General features: G+C 32.6%; 1 protein-coding gene across 5 annotated transcripts in view; it reads right to left on the bottom strand.

Annotated features, from left to right (window-relative positions):
* LOC117785810 overlaps positions 1-15,847 on the bottom strand; it is a 43,758-nt gene that overhangs the window by 6,985 nt on the left and 20,926 nt on the right. Inside the window, exon 1 of one of the 5 annotated variants that reach the window (XM_034624050.1) lies at positions 15,375-15,817. The exons of 3 other annotated variants lie outside the window; for them this stretch is intronic. In XM_034624050.1, the coding sequence (XP_034479941.1) occupies positions 15,375-15,377 (3 nt within the window). In that variant the 5' untranslated portion in view covers positions 15,378-15,817. Of the gene's footprint in view, positions 1-8,455; positions 8,479-15,374; positions 15,818-15,847 lie in introns of those variants that run through there. One more of the 5 variants, XM_034624052.1, reaches the window with a different exon arrangement.

The following is a 15,847-nucleotide window of genomic DNA, read 5'->3' as shown; positions in this document are numbered from 1 at the left end:
ACATATAAAATTCAGGCTGTTAGTGTATCTTTATGCATTTTTTTTATAGTTATTATAGTAAGATTTATATAAAATTACTCAAAATTCATCATTTTCATTGAAAAAAGTTCTTAAAAATCATTATATGATCATTATTATGCATCTTCTATAGCTTATAAAAATAACGTTTCCTGTTTTTTATTCTTTTTTTAAATAGTAGTCTCATATGTAAATATTTATTTTTGTTTTAGACCTAAAGATAAAATTAATAAAATTTGGCTTTCAATTTTCCGTAGCCTACCAAAATAAGAATCGCCAATTAATAAATAATAAAAACTTATATATTTGAATAATAAACTAATATTATTATATATAATTTATTAATTAAATTTAAGCCAATTTTCCTACGAATCAGCTTAATTTTTCATAATTTCTAACAACAATCTGTACAGCTTTTGGGCAAGTGTATTTACACTTCGTTAGTACACATTGTTGTAATTTCTTTGTTGTTTGTCGTTGTTCTTGTAGTTCGTTGTTGTTCTTGTTGTTGTTTGTGACAATTGTTGAGGCATCGACTGTAAGTTGAACTGCGCATGCGTAGGTACAACTTACTAAATTATTGGGTTGTGTTTCATTAGTCAGCCCACAAGGCGTCGCTTGGAGGGGATTTGGATACGGAATCGGAATGGGAATCGGCCTGGGATTTGGGTACGGTTGCAGCTGGCAGAAAATCAAAAAAGATACTTGAAGTGTGTGTGTCTGTGTGTGGTGTGTGTGTGTGTTGGCCAAGTGTGCGCATACTTTTCAATCAGACTGTTTGCAGTGTTGTTTCTGTGGTGTCTCTGTGACAGCTGCAGAGATATCGGAAAGCAAATGGATTACCTATGCTATATATGCGACTATATACATATTTCTGTCTGTCTGTCTCATTGTCTGTCTAACTGACTGACTGACTGACTGACTATCGCCATCTCAATCGGCCTGAAAACAAATGGAGCAGCTCGCATTTGAATAGTCATTATGTGGTTAAGACTTGTATTCGTTTTTTGTATTCGTTATTCTTATTCGTACACTCATATCTTTATATTCATTGTACTTATGCGTACTGTCTGTGACTTTCTTTGGCCCGCACACACACCCTAAACATGGCTGACAAGTTCATTACACTGAACAACACTCCACACACACTCGCACACACACACACACCATAAGCTATGACTCTGTGCCACAATTCAATGGATTGAACTCTCCATATATGGCCAATGTCGATTGCTATTATTGTTTTACGAGCATACAAAGTCGTAGTAGGAGTACAAATAGTAGTACAAATAGTAGCAGTAGAGGGGAGTGTAGGGCGTGTGATGATACCAAATGTTAAATACAGTCATAACTAATTGGAAAGTCATCCGTAATTGAATTGTCTTGGTCTTGATTCATTCTAATGTGCTATTAAATCAATCAACTGAAACATAGCAAATAATAATATTAAAACTGCTTGGAAATTATAAGAAAAGTGTTAAATTTACTGTTTTAAGTTTTCCATTGGTTCAAATTGATAAAAATAAATAAATTATAGTTAGTTAAATGTCTATTTATTGAAAGTATTTTATTTAATTAAAAAGAAAATTACTCCGATTCTGAACTACGGAAAGTTCAATTTTGCTTATTAGGGTGAAATAGGGATAATTTTTTACAGCGTGTGCTAACAAAATTCTTATAATTTTAAAACTTTTGCTAAACACTTTTCTATAAATATATTTTATTTTTTTTTTTTGGCTGAAATCTCCAGCTTACATTTTTGGTTGTTATCTAGTTTTGAGTTAGTTTCATTGTTGGAAAGTTGGCAGGCTCATTGTCAGTTCCACCCACACAACATAACTCATTTCAGTTAACTCCCCCTCCTCTCCACTCCCCTTATATCTTTCCTGGCCAACTCTAAAGCAGTTGCTACCAATTGCTGACTGGCATTTGAACATTTTTCGTAGCTGCCACTTTTGAATTTCTATACAAAAGTTTCTTTAATTGTTTATAACTTGAGTATGTGTGTGTGTGTGTAAGTGCGTTAAGTTGAGATATTTTTTGATGTGGGTTAACATTTCTTTAAGCATTTCACTTGGTCTCCAACTCTTACTCGACAATTCTAAGACCCAAAATCAACAAATTTTCGTTAGTCATTTTGTATCAAAATTCATTTGAATATTGAAACTTATTGTTGTTGCTACAGATACAGATACGTTTGGCTGTAACTGTGTGTGTGTATGTGTATCTAATTTCTTTTTGTAGTGCTGTAGCATTTTATAATCGCATCAAGTCATGATTACGCTATGACTTTATGCTTTATACTTTTGCTTCTTAGATTTTAATGTCTGGGCGAGAGTGTTTGTGTGTGTGTGTGTGTGTAGCACTTGAAGGCGTTCAAAATAATTTCTGGTTCCATTTAACTTGGACTTAAGCAACGAAAACTGAAAACTGAAACGCTTCAAACGACGAAACTACTTACAAATGAAATAAAAGAAAGCCTCAAATTCTCAAATTCTTCTCCCCTCCTCACAATTCTCTGTTTCTCAGCCATGTGGTTACAGATTTAAGTTATTTTTTTCAACTTATTATTCTTGGTCTTTTTACTTTTTTTTGTTTTTTTTGGCATTAATTGTTCCATGCGCCGAATCTAAGATTGATTGAACGAGTTCAACGAACCTTTTTGGGATATAAACTTCATGTAAATCATGATGATTACTTTAAGAATGCAATCATTAAACGAGCATACGAGAGTAGCAATGTATATTGAATGAATTTAAATTGTGAGCAACCAATAAAACGGTGAATACTCAATACTGAATACTCGATATTCATTTGAATTGGCCAGCCAATGCGGTTAAGATACTATGTCGATTTTTAGCCACGCCCAGTGGCTGCCATGTCATGTCGATCGCAATGCGCAATAATAATTACAAATGATCAGATGTCAATTTTTTCATTTTCGTGGCAATATTTGTTTTTTTCTTACAGCCAGCTCCCGAAGCAAGTATCTGTCTCTGTCTCTGTCTCTCCCTTCAGCCTCCCTTTTGGCGTTGTTTTTAAACAAATGAAATTTATTGTTAACGGTTAGTGACCCGAATTACACGTATCGCTTATTTATATCTATCTATACTCGCCAGCGACAAGAGAGCAAACTCTAGAGACAGACGGACAGACAGACAAGCAGGCAGACGGACAGACAGACCGATCAACATCGTATCGACTGCGTGCTGTATGGAGCATTTGAGAGTGTGTGTGTGGCATGTATCTTTAAGTAGCATACAAGTCAAGTCAAGTCAAGACTCGAGACTGACTGACTGACTCTCCGACTGTCGCTCTGTCTCTCTGTCTGACTTGCTGCTTAGCTTTAAGCGTTTTAATTGCGCCAAACGCCGCCTACAAAGCGAAGACGCAGCTCAGCTCAGCTCAGCTCAGATAATGTATCTTTGTATCTGATCTTAATGTGCAAAGAGCTCACTCTGCTGTACTTATACATATGCATGTACACATATACGTATACATACAAATATGTATGTCTTTTGCAGCTGTGTGTGTGCCCAAAGATCGAACAGCTTCAATTAGTTTAGCGCACCAAGTCCAACTCAAACTTTGAGTTACTTTTCCTTTAAGATGCTCCAAGAGTTTCGCAACAAAAATTTGCAACAAAACAAAACTAATAATAAAAAAAATGTAATTTCAATTTTTCATAGACAGAATAAATGCAAGCATTTAAAGATAAAATATTAATCATGTTTTAATATTTCTTAGTTCTCTTTTAGTGTATCTAGAAGTGAAACAATTTTCTTATTGTATTTTGTCCACAACTCTCAAGATATGTTCGTTAGCCAACTTATCCAGTTGAAGGATCTAAACATCTCTCAATAATTTTTATAACTTGCTGAATTGATCGCACATTTTCCCAAATTTAATTATATATTAAGTAGAAGAAGAAGTAGAGATAGTCGAAGATTTTTTTTCAATAGATTCTTTGTATCTTTGCGTTGTCTGGAGTTATGCAATGCATTAATTGAAATGCAAGTTGGGTTTGGTTTTAATGGAAAAGCAGACACGCACATTTCTGAGAGCCCATCACACACACACACACACACCCAGACAAACACATATCAAATACATACATACATACATTTATCTGTATATTTTTTCTTTGCATTGTTGTTGTTGTGCACAATTGACGCTCACGTTGTTTGGCCCTGTGACAAACATCAATTGTTGTTATTGTTCCGCTTGTTTCTGTGTTTTTCTTTATGACTTTGCACGTACGCATTTTGGCTTTTCCTTTTGCTATTTAAATTTATCCAAAAAAAAAAAGCGAAAATACAAAAAAAAGGTGTTTAAATCCCGCTTTGTGTCGAGATTCTAATGCTCAATTCCCATGCAACGTCACATTGCTACAAAATCGTAGCAATTTTTCAAATGCGGCAGCTGCAAATTCTTTAACTGCTTATCACCCATGTATTTCACAGATATTGTATCTACTTATAAATAAGTAAGTATCTATGTAATACATGTGTTCGGCTGAATCTTTAGCAATCGCAAATTATATGTTGATTTAGGCGTGTTTTTTTTTTATGGCTTATCAGGCGGTTAAAAGCCAAAGAGAAATTAATTTAAATGCGCGCCTTAAATGGCATAAAATACAAATTGTTTAATTATGACCAACAACAACGACAATAGTAAAGCAAATGTGTTAACTAATTCTAGGCAATTGCCCTGAACTGATAAACAACAACAGCAACAACAAAAAAGCTTAAAACAAACGCGCCCCTTTGGCAAAGTGACGCCTGTTTTGTTTTAATATTTATCATGTCTTCTGTTATACCCTTCTTCGGGTACTTCAGCACCTACGTTTCGCTTGGGTAGCTCCACTTAGTTGAATTTAATTAGCACAAATATGCCATAAAATGGGCTGTCATTACACAATTTCTCATTTATAATTCTAAAATTGCTTAAGCTTTAATTTTAAGCAAATTGTCAGCTTGTTTTTGGATTATATCAAAGTTTAACTAATGCTCAAAGTTTCACTTATAGAGTTTTAAAATATCTTTTAAAAACATATAAAAATTTATAAGCAGAATAAATTTAGAATAATAAATTTAAAGTTTTGGAAGTTTGTAATTTAAAGAGATTTTTTCCGCCCTAAAAAATTATTTAGGGAACAAAAAATTTTTGAAATATCTTGAAAATAAAATTTTTGAATCAAATCACAATTGAAAATATAATCCGCATGAAAATCAGCTAAGGTTTAAAAAAGATATTGAAGTTGAAAGTTCAAAATAAGTTTTATTGCCTAATACTAGTAATAAATTTTTCTCCTTAACAATAGCAACAAATTTTCAAGCAAAAATTACTTTCTTCCTTGTACATAATAACTCTGAATATCAAATTATAATCAAAAAGCATTCGCTTAATTTATAAGAAAAGGTTTCGTTTATAATTCAACAAGTGTATCTAGGTTTCTGCTGCGGATGTGTTGCATTTGCATTAAATACATATAAACAAGGTTTAAATTTTAATTAGGCACAAGAATCAATGCAAACGACTTGTTAAATAAATTTACACAAGTCTTATTCTTTTATGGGAGAGTGTACTCGTATATGTACTACCTACATAGGTGTAGTCATATCTAGATCTTAGCATGTTATACAATAATTGTGTCGCTTATCGAACTAAATAAATATTAAATTGTAATTAAAGTCATGCGAGTGATTTTCGGTTTTTCATTTGTTGTCAACAAATAAAGTATCAACTTTGAATCGTGGTAATTGTGTTTATCTATAAGACAGTTGGCAATAAAAAAAAAAGGTGGAGGCCCAAGTCATAAGTAAGTAAATAATGGACAAATAAGTCGAAAAGACTTTCCTAGCATTAGGTCAACGGAAATTTAATTGCTAATTGCATCGTCTATAAATGTGGCGAAGGCTTTAAACTCGACTAAACTTAAGTAAGGCAGACAGACAGGTGATAGATAGCCTTAATTAAGTTGTCATTACATAAACAAAATGACACATTAAAACAAGAACAAATGTTGGCTCGTGATTCGACAGTAGCTGAGAAAATTGTTGGCCTGATTTTGTTTGATTCTAGATTCTGAATTCTTGATTCCTTTCCAGGTTGACTGACACACGGCATTGGCGCGCTCCGTTGAACTGGAAATTCATATTCAAAATAGTTATATCCAAGCCAATAAAACCAACAGCAACAGCAACAACATATTTTAAACAACATGCAACAAATTGCGCGAGTTTTTTGGGACACACAGCTTGCAACATTTTTGTGGTGCACACCTGGAGAGAAACACACAGAGACAGAGACAGAGAGTATCTAGAATCTAGCCACAGTTATTGGGCTGCCTGGCAACAACAATGCCACAAGGCAACAAGGGGCAACAAATCTGCAGATACCAAAAACTTAGCTGACAACTGGGCAACTGGGCAACCCGACAACTGCCAACTTCCAACTTCCAACTGCCAAACAGCAGCCGACGTCGACGCCTACGTCGACTGCGTTGAGCGCTGCTTGCGTCAACGTCTGCGTCTGCGCCTTGAGTTTCTCTCCATCCACGTGCCGCTGTCTTGTTGTCTGCTCCCTTTTGCTCTACTTCGCATTTGTGCTCCTTTAGTTTTTGATACCCTAACCACTTTTGAAAGTTAGCATATATTGTAATTTATCGCAGGACCTTTTTTTAAGAAATGTTTCAAAATCTTTAGTTTATTTCTTAATTTATCAACTTAATAGCTTAAAGATTTTTTCGCAGGCTGTTTTATTTTAAAATCTTACTGAATTTTCTTTGGTTCTAACGCGTTATCATACTTTTTACGCAAAATAAAACCTAAACACTGTTTACACTTAAGCGTTTCAAAGACTTGCTTTAAAAAACATTCTTTTAGTTATTCGATGCATTTTTATTTAAAACTGGATTAAACTTTAAGAAAATACATAGCTGCTGATGCTGTTTGAAAATTCAGGGTTTTCCACAAATATCTAGAAAGTTTGAATTTGAAAACACACAAAAAATTTTGGGTATTTCGCAAAAATTGGCTACCATGTATTTATTTTAAATTTCAACAATTATATTATTATCAATTATTTGCACATTTAACACAATAAATAGATGCCCTACAAATACAATTTATGACTTCTTATTAAATTGAAAAATACGTTTTACTCAATAAATTTCAGATTTTTATCAAATCTGTCAATTAAATACTTTGATATTTCTTCCACGAACACCCACAATTTAATTTGCGTTGCTTTTAAGTTGTTGGAGATTTGTAGAACATGCCTGATAATAAACCGATTCAACAAAAATTCCTAGTATGGAAATATATTTAGTCACGAGTTTATACAGAATCTGACAGATGTAATTAATGGATATTGTAATTGAATGGACTTAAAAGATAACTGAACTTTATTTATAATTATTGGCAGTCACTAAAATTATTAAAATTAAAAATTTAATCACCAATATAAAATTTTAAAATGTCCTTGAATCAGAAATGGAATAAAAAAGCAATTAAATTAAATTAAATTTTAATATCTCTGGTAAGTTTGTAGATTATAGTATTATCTGAGGTAGCAGAGAGTTTATTTCTGCAATTTCAATACTGCAGTTCGAGTATTTTGTAGTCGTGCAACTTGCAACAGATTTGTGTTAATTTCGGTTTGGCAGTGTTCGGTTTTTAGCCCTCTCCCAGATATTATGCGCAAGTGTGACGCATGAATCATAGCAATTTATTTTGCTAGTTGTTGTTATTGCTATTGTTGTTGTTATTTCTGTGCCATTTGCTCTGAAAGTCATGCGCTTTAAATTTTAATAAATTAATATTTTTTGCTTTTGTTGCTTTTAGTTGAATTGGCGCATTGGGTGGGTGACTGATCAGGGGCAATATTTTCAATGCCTTTTACGATAATTGTACTGTAGAATTCTCAATTCTAATATGCATTTATTCTAAATTGTTAATGCCCAAAAATTTAAATTAAAGCTATTGCTAGTAAAAACGAAATGAAAACGAAAACGCATTTGAAGTGAATAAATAGTTAAGGGGGAATTTGTTACCTAATCGAATACCCAAATCAACTGTCAAACGCGAAATTAGTGGATGAGTTGAGATGGAATATGTATCTGTATCTATATATGTGAATCTACATAGATTGGGTGTGTTTTTTTACTAAGTCAATGCCAAATTTTGTGAGAGCTGAAGCAAAAAAAGCTGAGCAAGAACTGAATTCAACTTAAAAAATGCTGACGACATTTTTAATCCTAAAATTGAGACTAAAACGCTTTAAAAAAAATCAAAAATAATAACAAAAAAGGCAACGAAAACGAAGGAGAAACAACGAAAAGAAACGCAAAATTTCAGATTTCGGATTTATGTGCAGTTCTCAAGGTGGGGGAGTTAATTTAGCAGATCTGACGAAATACTTCACATATATTTACCTGGGAAGAGAGTTCGTGCGATCGCAACGTCGAGGCATATTAAAGATTCCCCCTCAATACTATGACCAAAAAAAAACTGTAACTGAAATCGTATGTGAATGTACAATCAAGATTAGGTTTTAATAATTCAAAGTGAGTCGCAGTCGAGGGATTAGCTGAGAAACGAGTCTAATGTACAGACCGACGACTTCAAGTAAAAACAGAAATCATGTTACTTTTTGACAAATTCGAAAGAAATTAAGCGCACTCAATGCCAGGGGTTGGGGGAATATAGGGTGTGTAGAGAGAGAGAGGGAGAGGGAGAAAGAGAGATACGAAAGGAAGTGGCAATGCGCACGCGGCTCGTAGCGCTATTAAAATACAGAACACACCCAAAAATATTTTAACGACAGTCAAAGAAACAAAAACAAAAGACAAAAAGAAATAAAGAGACGAAGAGACCGTATCAAAGTTTTTTGTAGCTAGCTGGGACTCGCATCGAATCCGATGGATGTCTGGATGATGACGACAATCAAGTTGATGATGACGATGATGACAATGATGATGATGATGATGATGACGATGACAAAAGGCCGGGTGACAGCGCGCGATTTATGCTCGAAATTGTACGCGTTGATGCATAAGTTATGCCACAAAAAACCAAACAAAAAAAAGTATCTTATGGATGCATTCATGGGAAGACACTTTAATAACGTACTTATTTATTCACTGCTCATTCCAAATATTAAATGATGACATTAGTCAAATTATAAACCAGTTTCTGCACGCCTTGCGAAATACTTTATATCACGCTTTTTAGGTATTCTGAATAAAATATGAGAGTCAGTTTTCAACGACATTTTAAAGATATTTTCTTAAAAAAATGTACTTACATTTAATTGAAATATTTATTAAATTACAATATGTACGTTTTTAATACAGAGCTTTACAAACTTCTAAGGATTTCGCTTTCAAACAAATTTATCTGTCCTTGCAGCTGTCATCATTTCAATAACTGGTTATATGATTTTATTTTTTGGCTCGGCTTACAAAGACGACATCAAAAGAAACAACAATACGCAGATGTTGAATATTCACACACAGACAAAGACACAGAGATATTGAAAGACTGAGAGAAAGAGAGAGAGATGCAACTATAAAATGTTAATCCTATTTTATTAAGTTCATGCAGACATTTTGAATCAAAGGAATGGAATGGAAAGGAATACAACCCCTACTTTATAGACATGACCAGCTGACTAACTGGATTCCACAATATGTCGCATTAATATATTTTATTATGATCCTAAAGTCTGACATTGAATGCAATGCAAAATATTTCATATTAATTGGCCAGTCAGGGTGAGAAAATCTACAGATTGTCAGTTGTATTAATGTGTGTATGAATTATGGCATTTGGGATGAGAAACAAGAGAATTAAGGCAGTTATATTTAAAAATATTCTTGGAATTTACAAATATAAATTTCTTACAATGCAAATTAATGTTTTTATTTAAAATCAAATATAATATACATTTTATAGAATACATATATATTATATATATCTATGTCATCTCAAATTTTAAACTTACCATAATTATATAACAAATATTGCAATGACAGAAAAATTAAATAAATAAATTGATACTTGAAAGAGGATATGTTTTATCTATTAAATAAGAATATATAGTGAATCACCTTAAAGTGATTAACATAAATAAAATAAATAAAAAAAATGGTGTTAAAAATGAAAATTTCTGATTAAAAGTTAAGGATGTATTAAAGCTTTTTATTGCTAAATTTGAATTAAGAGATATTTCAGAGTGTGACAACAACTTCGATACTATAGTATTTACTTTGAAAATATCTTTCAGTGGGAGTAAGTCCCAATTATATTTCTTTAACAGATCATTATTATATTATTTGAAATAAATGAATATCTGAATATATATTTTTTTTGGTTCTTGAGTATTTGATTAATAGTTCTACTTGACTGCACATTCTGATTTGTCAAATCTTTGTGGTATGCGGCTCAAATACTACTCTTTCTCTCTCTCTCCGTTTCTCTTTCGCTGTCTTTTGTCTCTCTTTTGGCTTGGCATTCTCTGTGTTTGCCTTTTGGCGTCTTGTTCGCGCCCAAGTGCCGACAAGTTGGGGCGTTACCAGAGCAGCCAACAGCTACCTGATGCGGGGGATCTGTGAGTTGTTGTTTTTTATTTTATATAATTTATGATCGAATCAGAAACCAAAAAGAGACATGCTAAGCAATTGCGAAAGCAACAGAGGTGTTTGTATAACTAGCAGATACCATGTAACAGAAAAAACACACTTTTTTCTATCTTTATTTAACTGTAACCATGTTTACAGGGTATTTACATTTATTTTACTATTACTAAAAATAATTGTAAGTGAGCATAAATGCACTTTCATTTCTATTTTGTGACTAATTGCATTTGAATTGTCGTCAATCACTTTGCATGTTGCACATAAATAAATTAATAGGCATTTTTGAATGTTTCCCAAAAATAAAAAAGGGGGAATTTTTGGAACCCGCATCTGTGGCCAACTGTCGGCCAAGCGGCACATGAAAAGTAAACATTAGAACGCACACACACACACATACACTTATTGTACAAATATATATATTTGTAGTAAATGTGGAAAAACACAACCCCAAATATCAAATAAAATGCGACTAAAGAGGCAACAGGAGCGGGTTAAGCGGCGATCAATTGCCAATTGTCATTTGTGGGCCGCGGGTGCCCGTAGTTTGTAGATCGTAGATCGTAGTTAGTTGTTGAGTCCCATATGTTTACTAATTAATTCATTGCTTAATTGTTGCTTTTATCAAATACAAATACGCGTAGCAAGCGAGACAGAGACAGAGCAAAAACAAAGAAAGAAAGAGAAAGATTGCAAGTTTTAGTTGCGCCTTGAAAGAAATTTTCATTTCATAGTCGCTCATTGAAAATAATTAAAATTAATTAAGCCATTTTGTGCTGCCTGCCTGCTGCATTGGCTAACTGCTTGCCACTTCCCCCACTCCTTCTCCCTTCCCCACACCCGCTTCGTATCTATAAATTTAAATCGCCTTTAATTGAAGCGACTTTTGGGTGACGCTGGCTTTTTGTTGAAATTTTGATGTCAGATAGTTTATTATGTAGTTGTTGTTGTTGTTTTGCGCAATGTTTTAATTAATATTTAATTACATTACTGACTGATTTGTTCAAAATTATTTTATTGAGCGGCAATATCAAAAAAAAAAAAAAATTAAGAAAATATGTAGAAAAACACGTGCAATGATTGATTGTCAGTTAATATTATTATTATTGTATGTAGTTGTTGTTGTTGTTGTTGTTTATGAAACTCAACTTGGTATTTGGTTCTTTGTTGTCTGTGTCAAAGAAAAATAAAAGCGAGGGAGAGAAAAACGGATAAAAAGGATGCCAATAGATAAAATGCATGCAGTGACTCATGAATGACTGACTGACGGACTGACTGATGGACTGACTGACACACATTGTCTATTGGCCAGTCTCTCATTTCTTTAGAATTTACATTTTTTCACATTTAATTCGTTTTTCTCGCTCTTGAAGTTGTCGGAAAATCAACAATTTTGAGTGATGGAACGAATTTGCATTCGACATTTTATGAGACTGAGACAGAGACAGGCAGAGAAAGATAGACATAGAGGGAGAGGGAGATAGCGTGTGGGAGGAGGTGATGAGCATGCCACAAATTTTGTTGTGGTTTATTATCGTGCAACAACTAATTCTGTTAATTACCATACTAAAAACACAATCAAATTACGGCTGCTTTAGAAAATGGAAAAATACATTCTTAAATCATCAGTTGATTCATACAGAATTATGCAATTATTTGACATTGTAATGATCATAGAAATTTAATGTCTTTATCATCTAATTGTGAATCTTTTGCACATTGTTGAATAAAGTAGAAAAATATAAATATGTATTTAATTCCAGCCATTTTCTAGGCAATGTTCTCCATTTTCAAATGCTGATTTAGATTCAGAATCAAAGATATTCCATTTAAGTATAATTATTTCTGCTCTAAGATGGCCAAGATGACAAATCCGCAGAGATAGCTACAAACAAGATACATAGATACAAAGATATGTCGGGCAAACAGAGATTTATGTGTATTCAGATCAGAAGCCAATATGAATACATATTCATATGGCAATAACATATTCGTATTTATTTTTAATGTGCAATATGTCTTTCTCTCTTTTCTCTATCTTATTTCTCACTCAATTGGATGTGTGTGTGTGTGTTTGTGACTACTTAATTTCCAAGTGCCATAAAAATGTGTTCGATTGCGATCATTTTAAATGAATATCAAGAGAATCGAGTATCGAGAATCGGGAATTGAAAGCCCAGCGTATTTGGTGTTGAAAACTAAGTTGGCTTATTTATTGTGGACATGCTTATAAATATTTAAAAAGCCTCAAATGAAATAAACAATTAGTATATTTATTGACACATCCACAAACAAAAATTGACTAGCTCATACAACAGTCATACATACATATATAATATATAGTTATATCTATAGATTTATAGAGGAAGTATTTATGCATATGTGCATAGATCAGACTTTAAGTGTTCATGTTGAAAGGTATTCGTATTTTGCAATTTATTTGTTGTCACTTCGGATCCCTTTACACACATATTTGTGGAATGAATCAGTAGGGTGTCATAGCAAAAATAAAAATATAAAGAATAACTAGCATATTTGTCATATTACAACGTTTTTCGCTTAGAATTCTCAACTCAAACTAAAGATTAATTGTTGATTTGCTGATGATGGGTAAATTGTGAATTTATTTATAGAGCTGCAGCAACAAACATATGTTAAATATGGCAATTAATAAATAAAATGCGTCTATTTCAGTTCCCCCATCCCCCCCCTTAACCCATCCCTTAATCTAGTCAAGTTTGAGTGGCCATTGATTTAAAACATACATTGCGGCCTTTAAATAGTGGCGCATTTTTGTCGAATCCGTAGAAACATCGGCCACATTTCGTTTCCTTTTAATGAAAACAAATTCAATCAAATTGAGAAAGGGGGAGAGGAAATTTTTCAGGGGGTCAGAAATACCTCAAAAACAAATCGAATAACGAAAACTTGAAAGAAGAGCGGCAACGGGAATTATGAATTTTGGGCATGAGTATGAGTGATATTCATATTCAGATTGAGATTCCGAGTGTACTCGTAAATAGTATGTGTATAAGTAGAGAGAAAAAAAAAACAAGAATTATGATTTGTGTAAAAGTTGGCTGCGTTGTGATTAAGCACTTTAAGTGTAATTCGGTGCTGTAGTTGCCCTACACTTGGTAGGGAGGGTACAACACACACACACACACACACACATATCCACACACACATACACATATACTATAAATAAACCACAAGCAGATGATGTTGCCTAAACCATAACTAAAATCTTTATAGCTAAAGATACAATATTTGTGAGATCTCTGCTGTCGACCGGCTGCTGTAATTCCTATAACGAATCCTATTCCTATTACAATTCCTATTCATATTCATATTCACATTCATACAGCCCAACAACTGCGGCGGCTGTTTAAAGTCAATTTTTGAATAATTATGAATCGTTTTTCAGTTGTTTTGCTTGTTTCGCTTTGCGTTGTTCTCTAATTATAACAACATCATAATCATACAATAATAATTTCTTATGAGTTTTTCATTTTCGCCTCTTGCCTCTTCGTTAATTCTTAATGTGCCAAATATATTTCTATCTAGTATTTCTATTGAGCTAAAATTGCAAATATTTGTCCAACACACACACACACAATCTCAATATGCAATTGGCGCAGAAAGATTTATAATAAAGTTAAAAAATTATATATTAAAATGGATTTGGAAAAAAAATGCAAAAGAAAAATTATGCGATTTGTAAAATCTATGTCACAAGTGATAAATGATTTTAAAAATGCCTAATTTAGCAATTTTTTTAAAAAAAAATTTAGATTAGTGTGCTGGAGTGGAAGTACTTTAGATGTCACTAATTTCATAATAATAATGAGAGGTATGTATGTAAATTAAAGTTCGAAAATGATGTATTGTAATTAGTTTCAAAAAATTGTGCAAAAGACCAAAAGAAATTACGCGACTTGCAAAATCTATGCGACAACTGATAAATGAAAATGCAAATAATTGGAAATACATTTTTTTAAATTGAATTATGCCAAACTTAACAAATTTTTTAGTTAAACATATTGTAAAATTTAGTTACTTAAGCCGTGCTGCCAAATTTATCTATTTTAAAAGCGGAAGTTCTTTAGACGTCATTTGCACTTTATTTAATAATTATAATAATAATGATTGAGATTCTTAATATACATATGATGTATATGTATGAAAAGTCAAATCACAGCTACCATCTATGGTTGGAGCTTAATCAAAATCGCCGGAAATTATAAGATGCCAATAATAAAAATTAATATGCAAGAGATTAAAACGATTTATATGTACGCCATGGCGTTGAATGCGTGCGACTGCGCCATAAAATTGTTTATAATATAGCACTATTATAAACATACAAATATACATATACAAAGAGAGAGAGTGAGAAAGAGAGAGAGAGACCGAGACAGACTGAAAGTAATACATATACTTTGGCTTGTTCAGTTAACACTTTGGTTTTAATGACTAAGACTAAGGAGCGCCCAGAGTGTGCTACAAAAAATTATTTTGTCAATAAAATAGAAATTAGCGACGCTGAATCACAAATTTCTAGTTAGTCAGATACAATAGATATGTACAGACTTGATATCAAACTTAAATTTTTGTATCTTTTTAGTTATGAATTAAAGTTGATTTTGTGATAGTTTAAATGTTAATTTTATATTCCCCATTGTTTAATTTTTTGTCAAATATTTGTCTTATTTACCATTTTGTTTGCTTGATTAATCCACGTTTATAATCCCAGCAAGAATATTAATTGCAAGTGTTTATTATAAGATGTATATATATTTATTTTTTTTTTTAATATTTCTTCACTTTAGCACATATTTCAAATGTTTGCACGTTGTAGTTGCAAATTGAATTTGATTTCACGTTATTTTTATTTTATATTTTTGTACTTTTGCTCTTTAAACACTATTTCAAATTGTCTGTTCGTTTCGCGCGTGCCGCGTAATAAGCGATAAAGTTTTGTATTAATTACAATTACACTAACCGATATCTATTGCAAGCGTTACGGATAATAAGTATACTTGTATTATCTGGATAACATCAATTATTAGAGTTTGTAGTAAAGCCGAAGCCGGAATGACTCTGCGCGCGTTCGTGTTCGCACTGCTGCACGTTTAGTCAATGACTAAAGGGCGGGCAATTCAAAATTTTTTAAAATTCATCAACGCA

This window comes from Drosophila innubila (genome assembly GCF_004354385.1).
Source record: "Drosophila innubila isolate TH190305 chromosome 2R unlocalized genomic scaffold, UK_Dinn_1.0 1_C_2R, whole genome shotgun sequence".
Classification (NCBI taxonomy): Eukaryota; Metazoa; Arthropoda; class Insecta; order Diptera; family Drosophilidae; genus Drosophila; species Drosophila innubila.
Note: the sequence above shows the minus strand (reverse complement) of the source record. Positions and strands in the feature narration are given on the sequence as shown.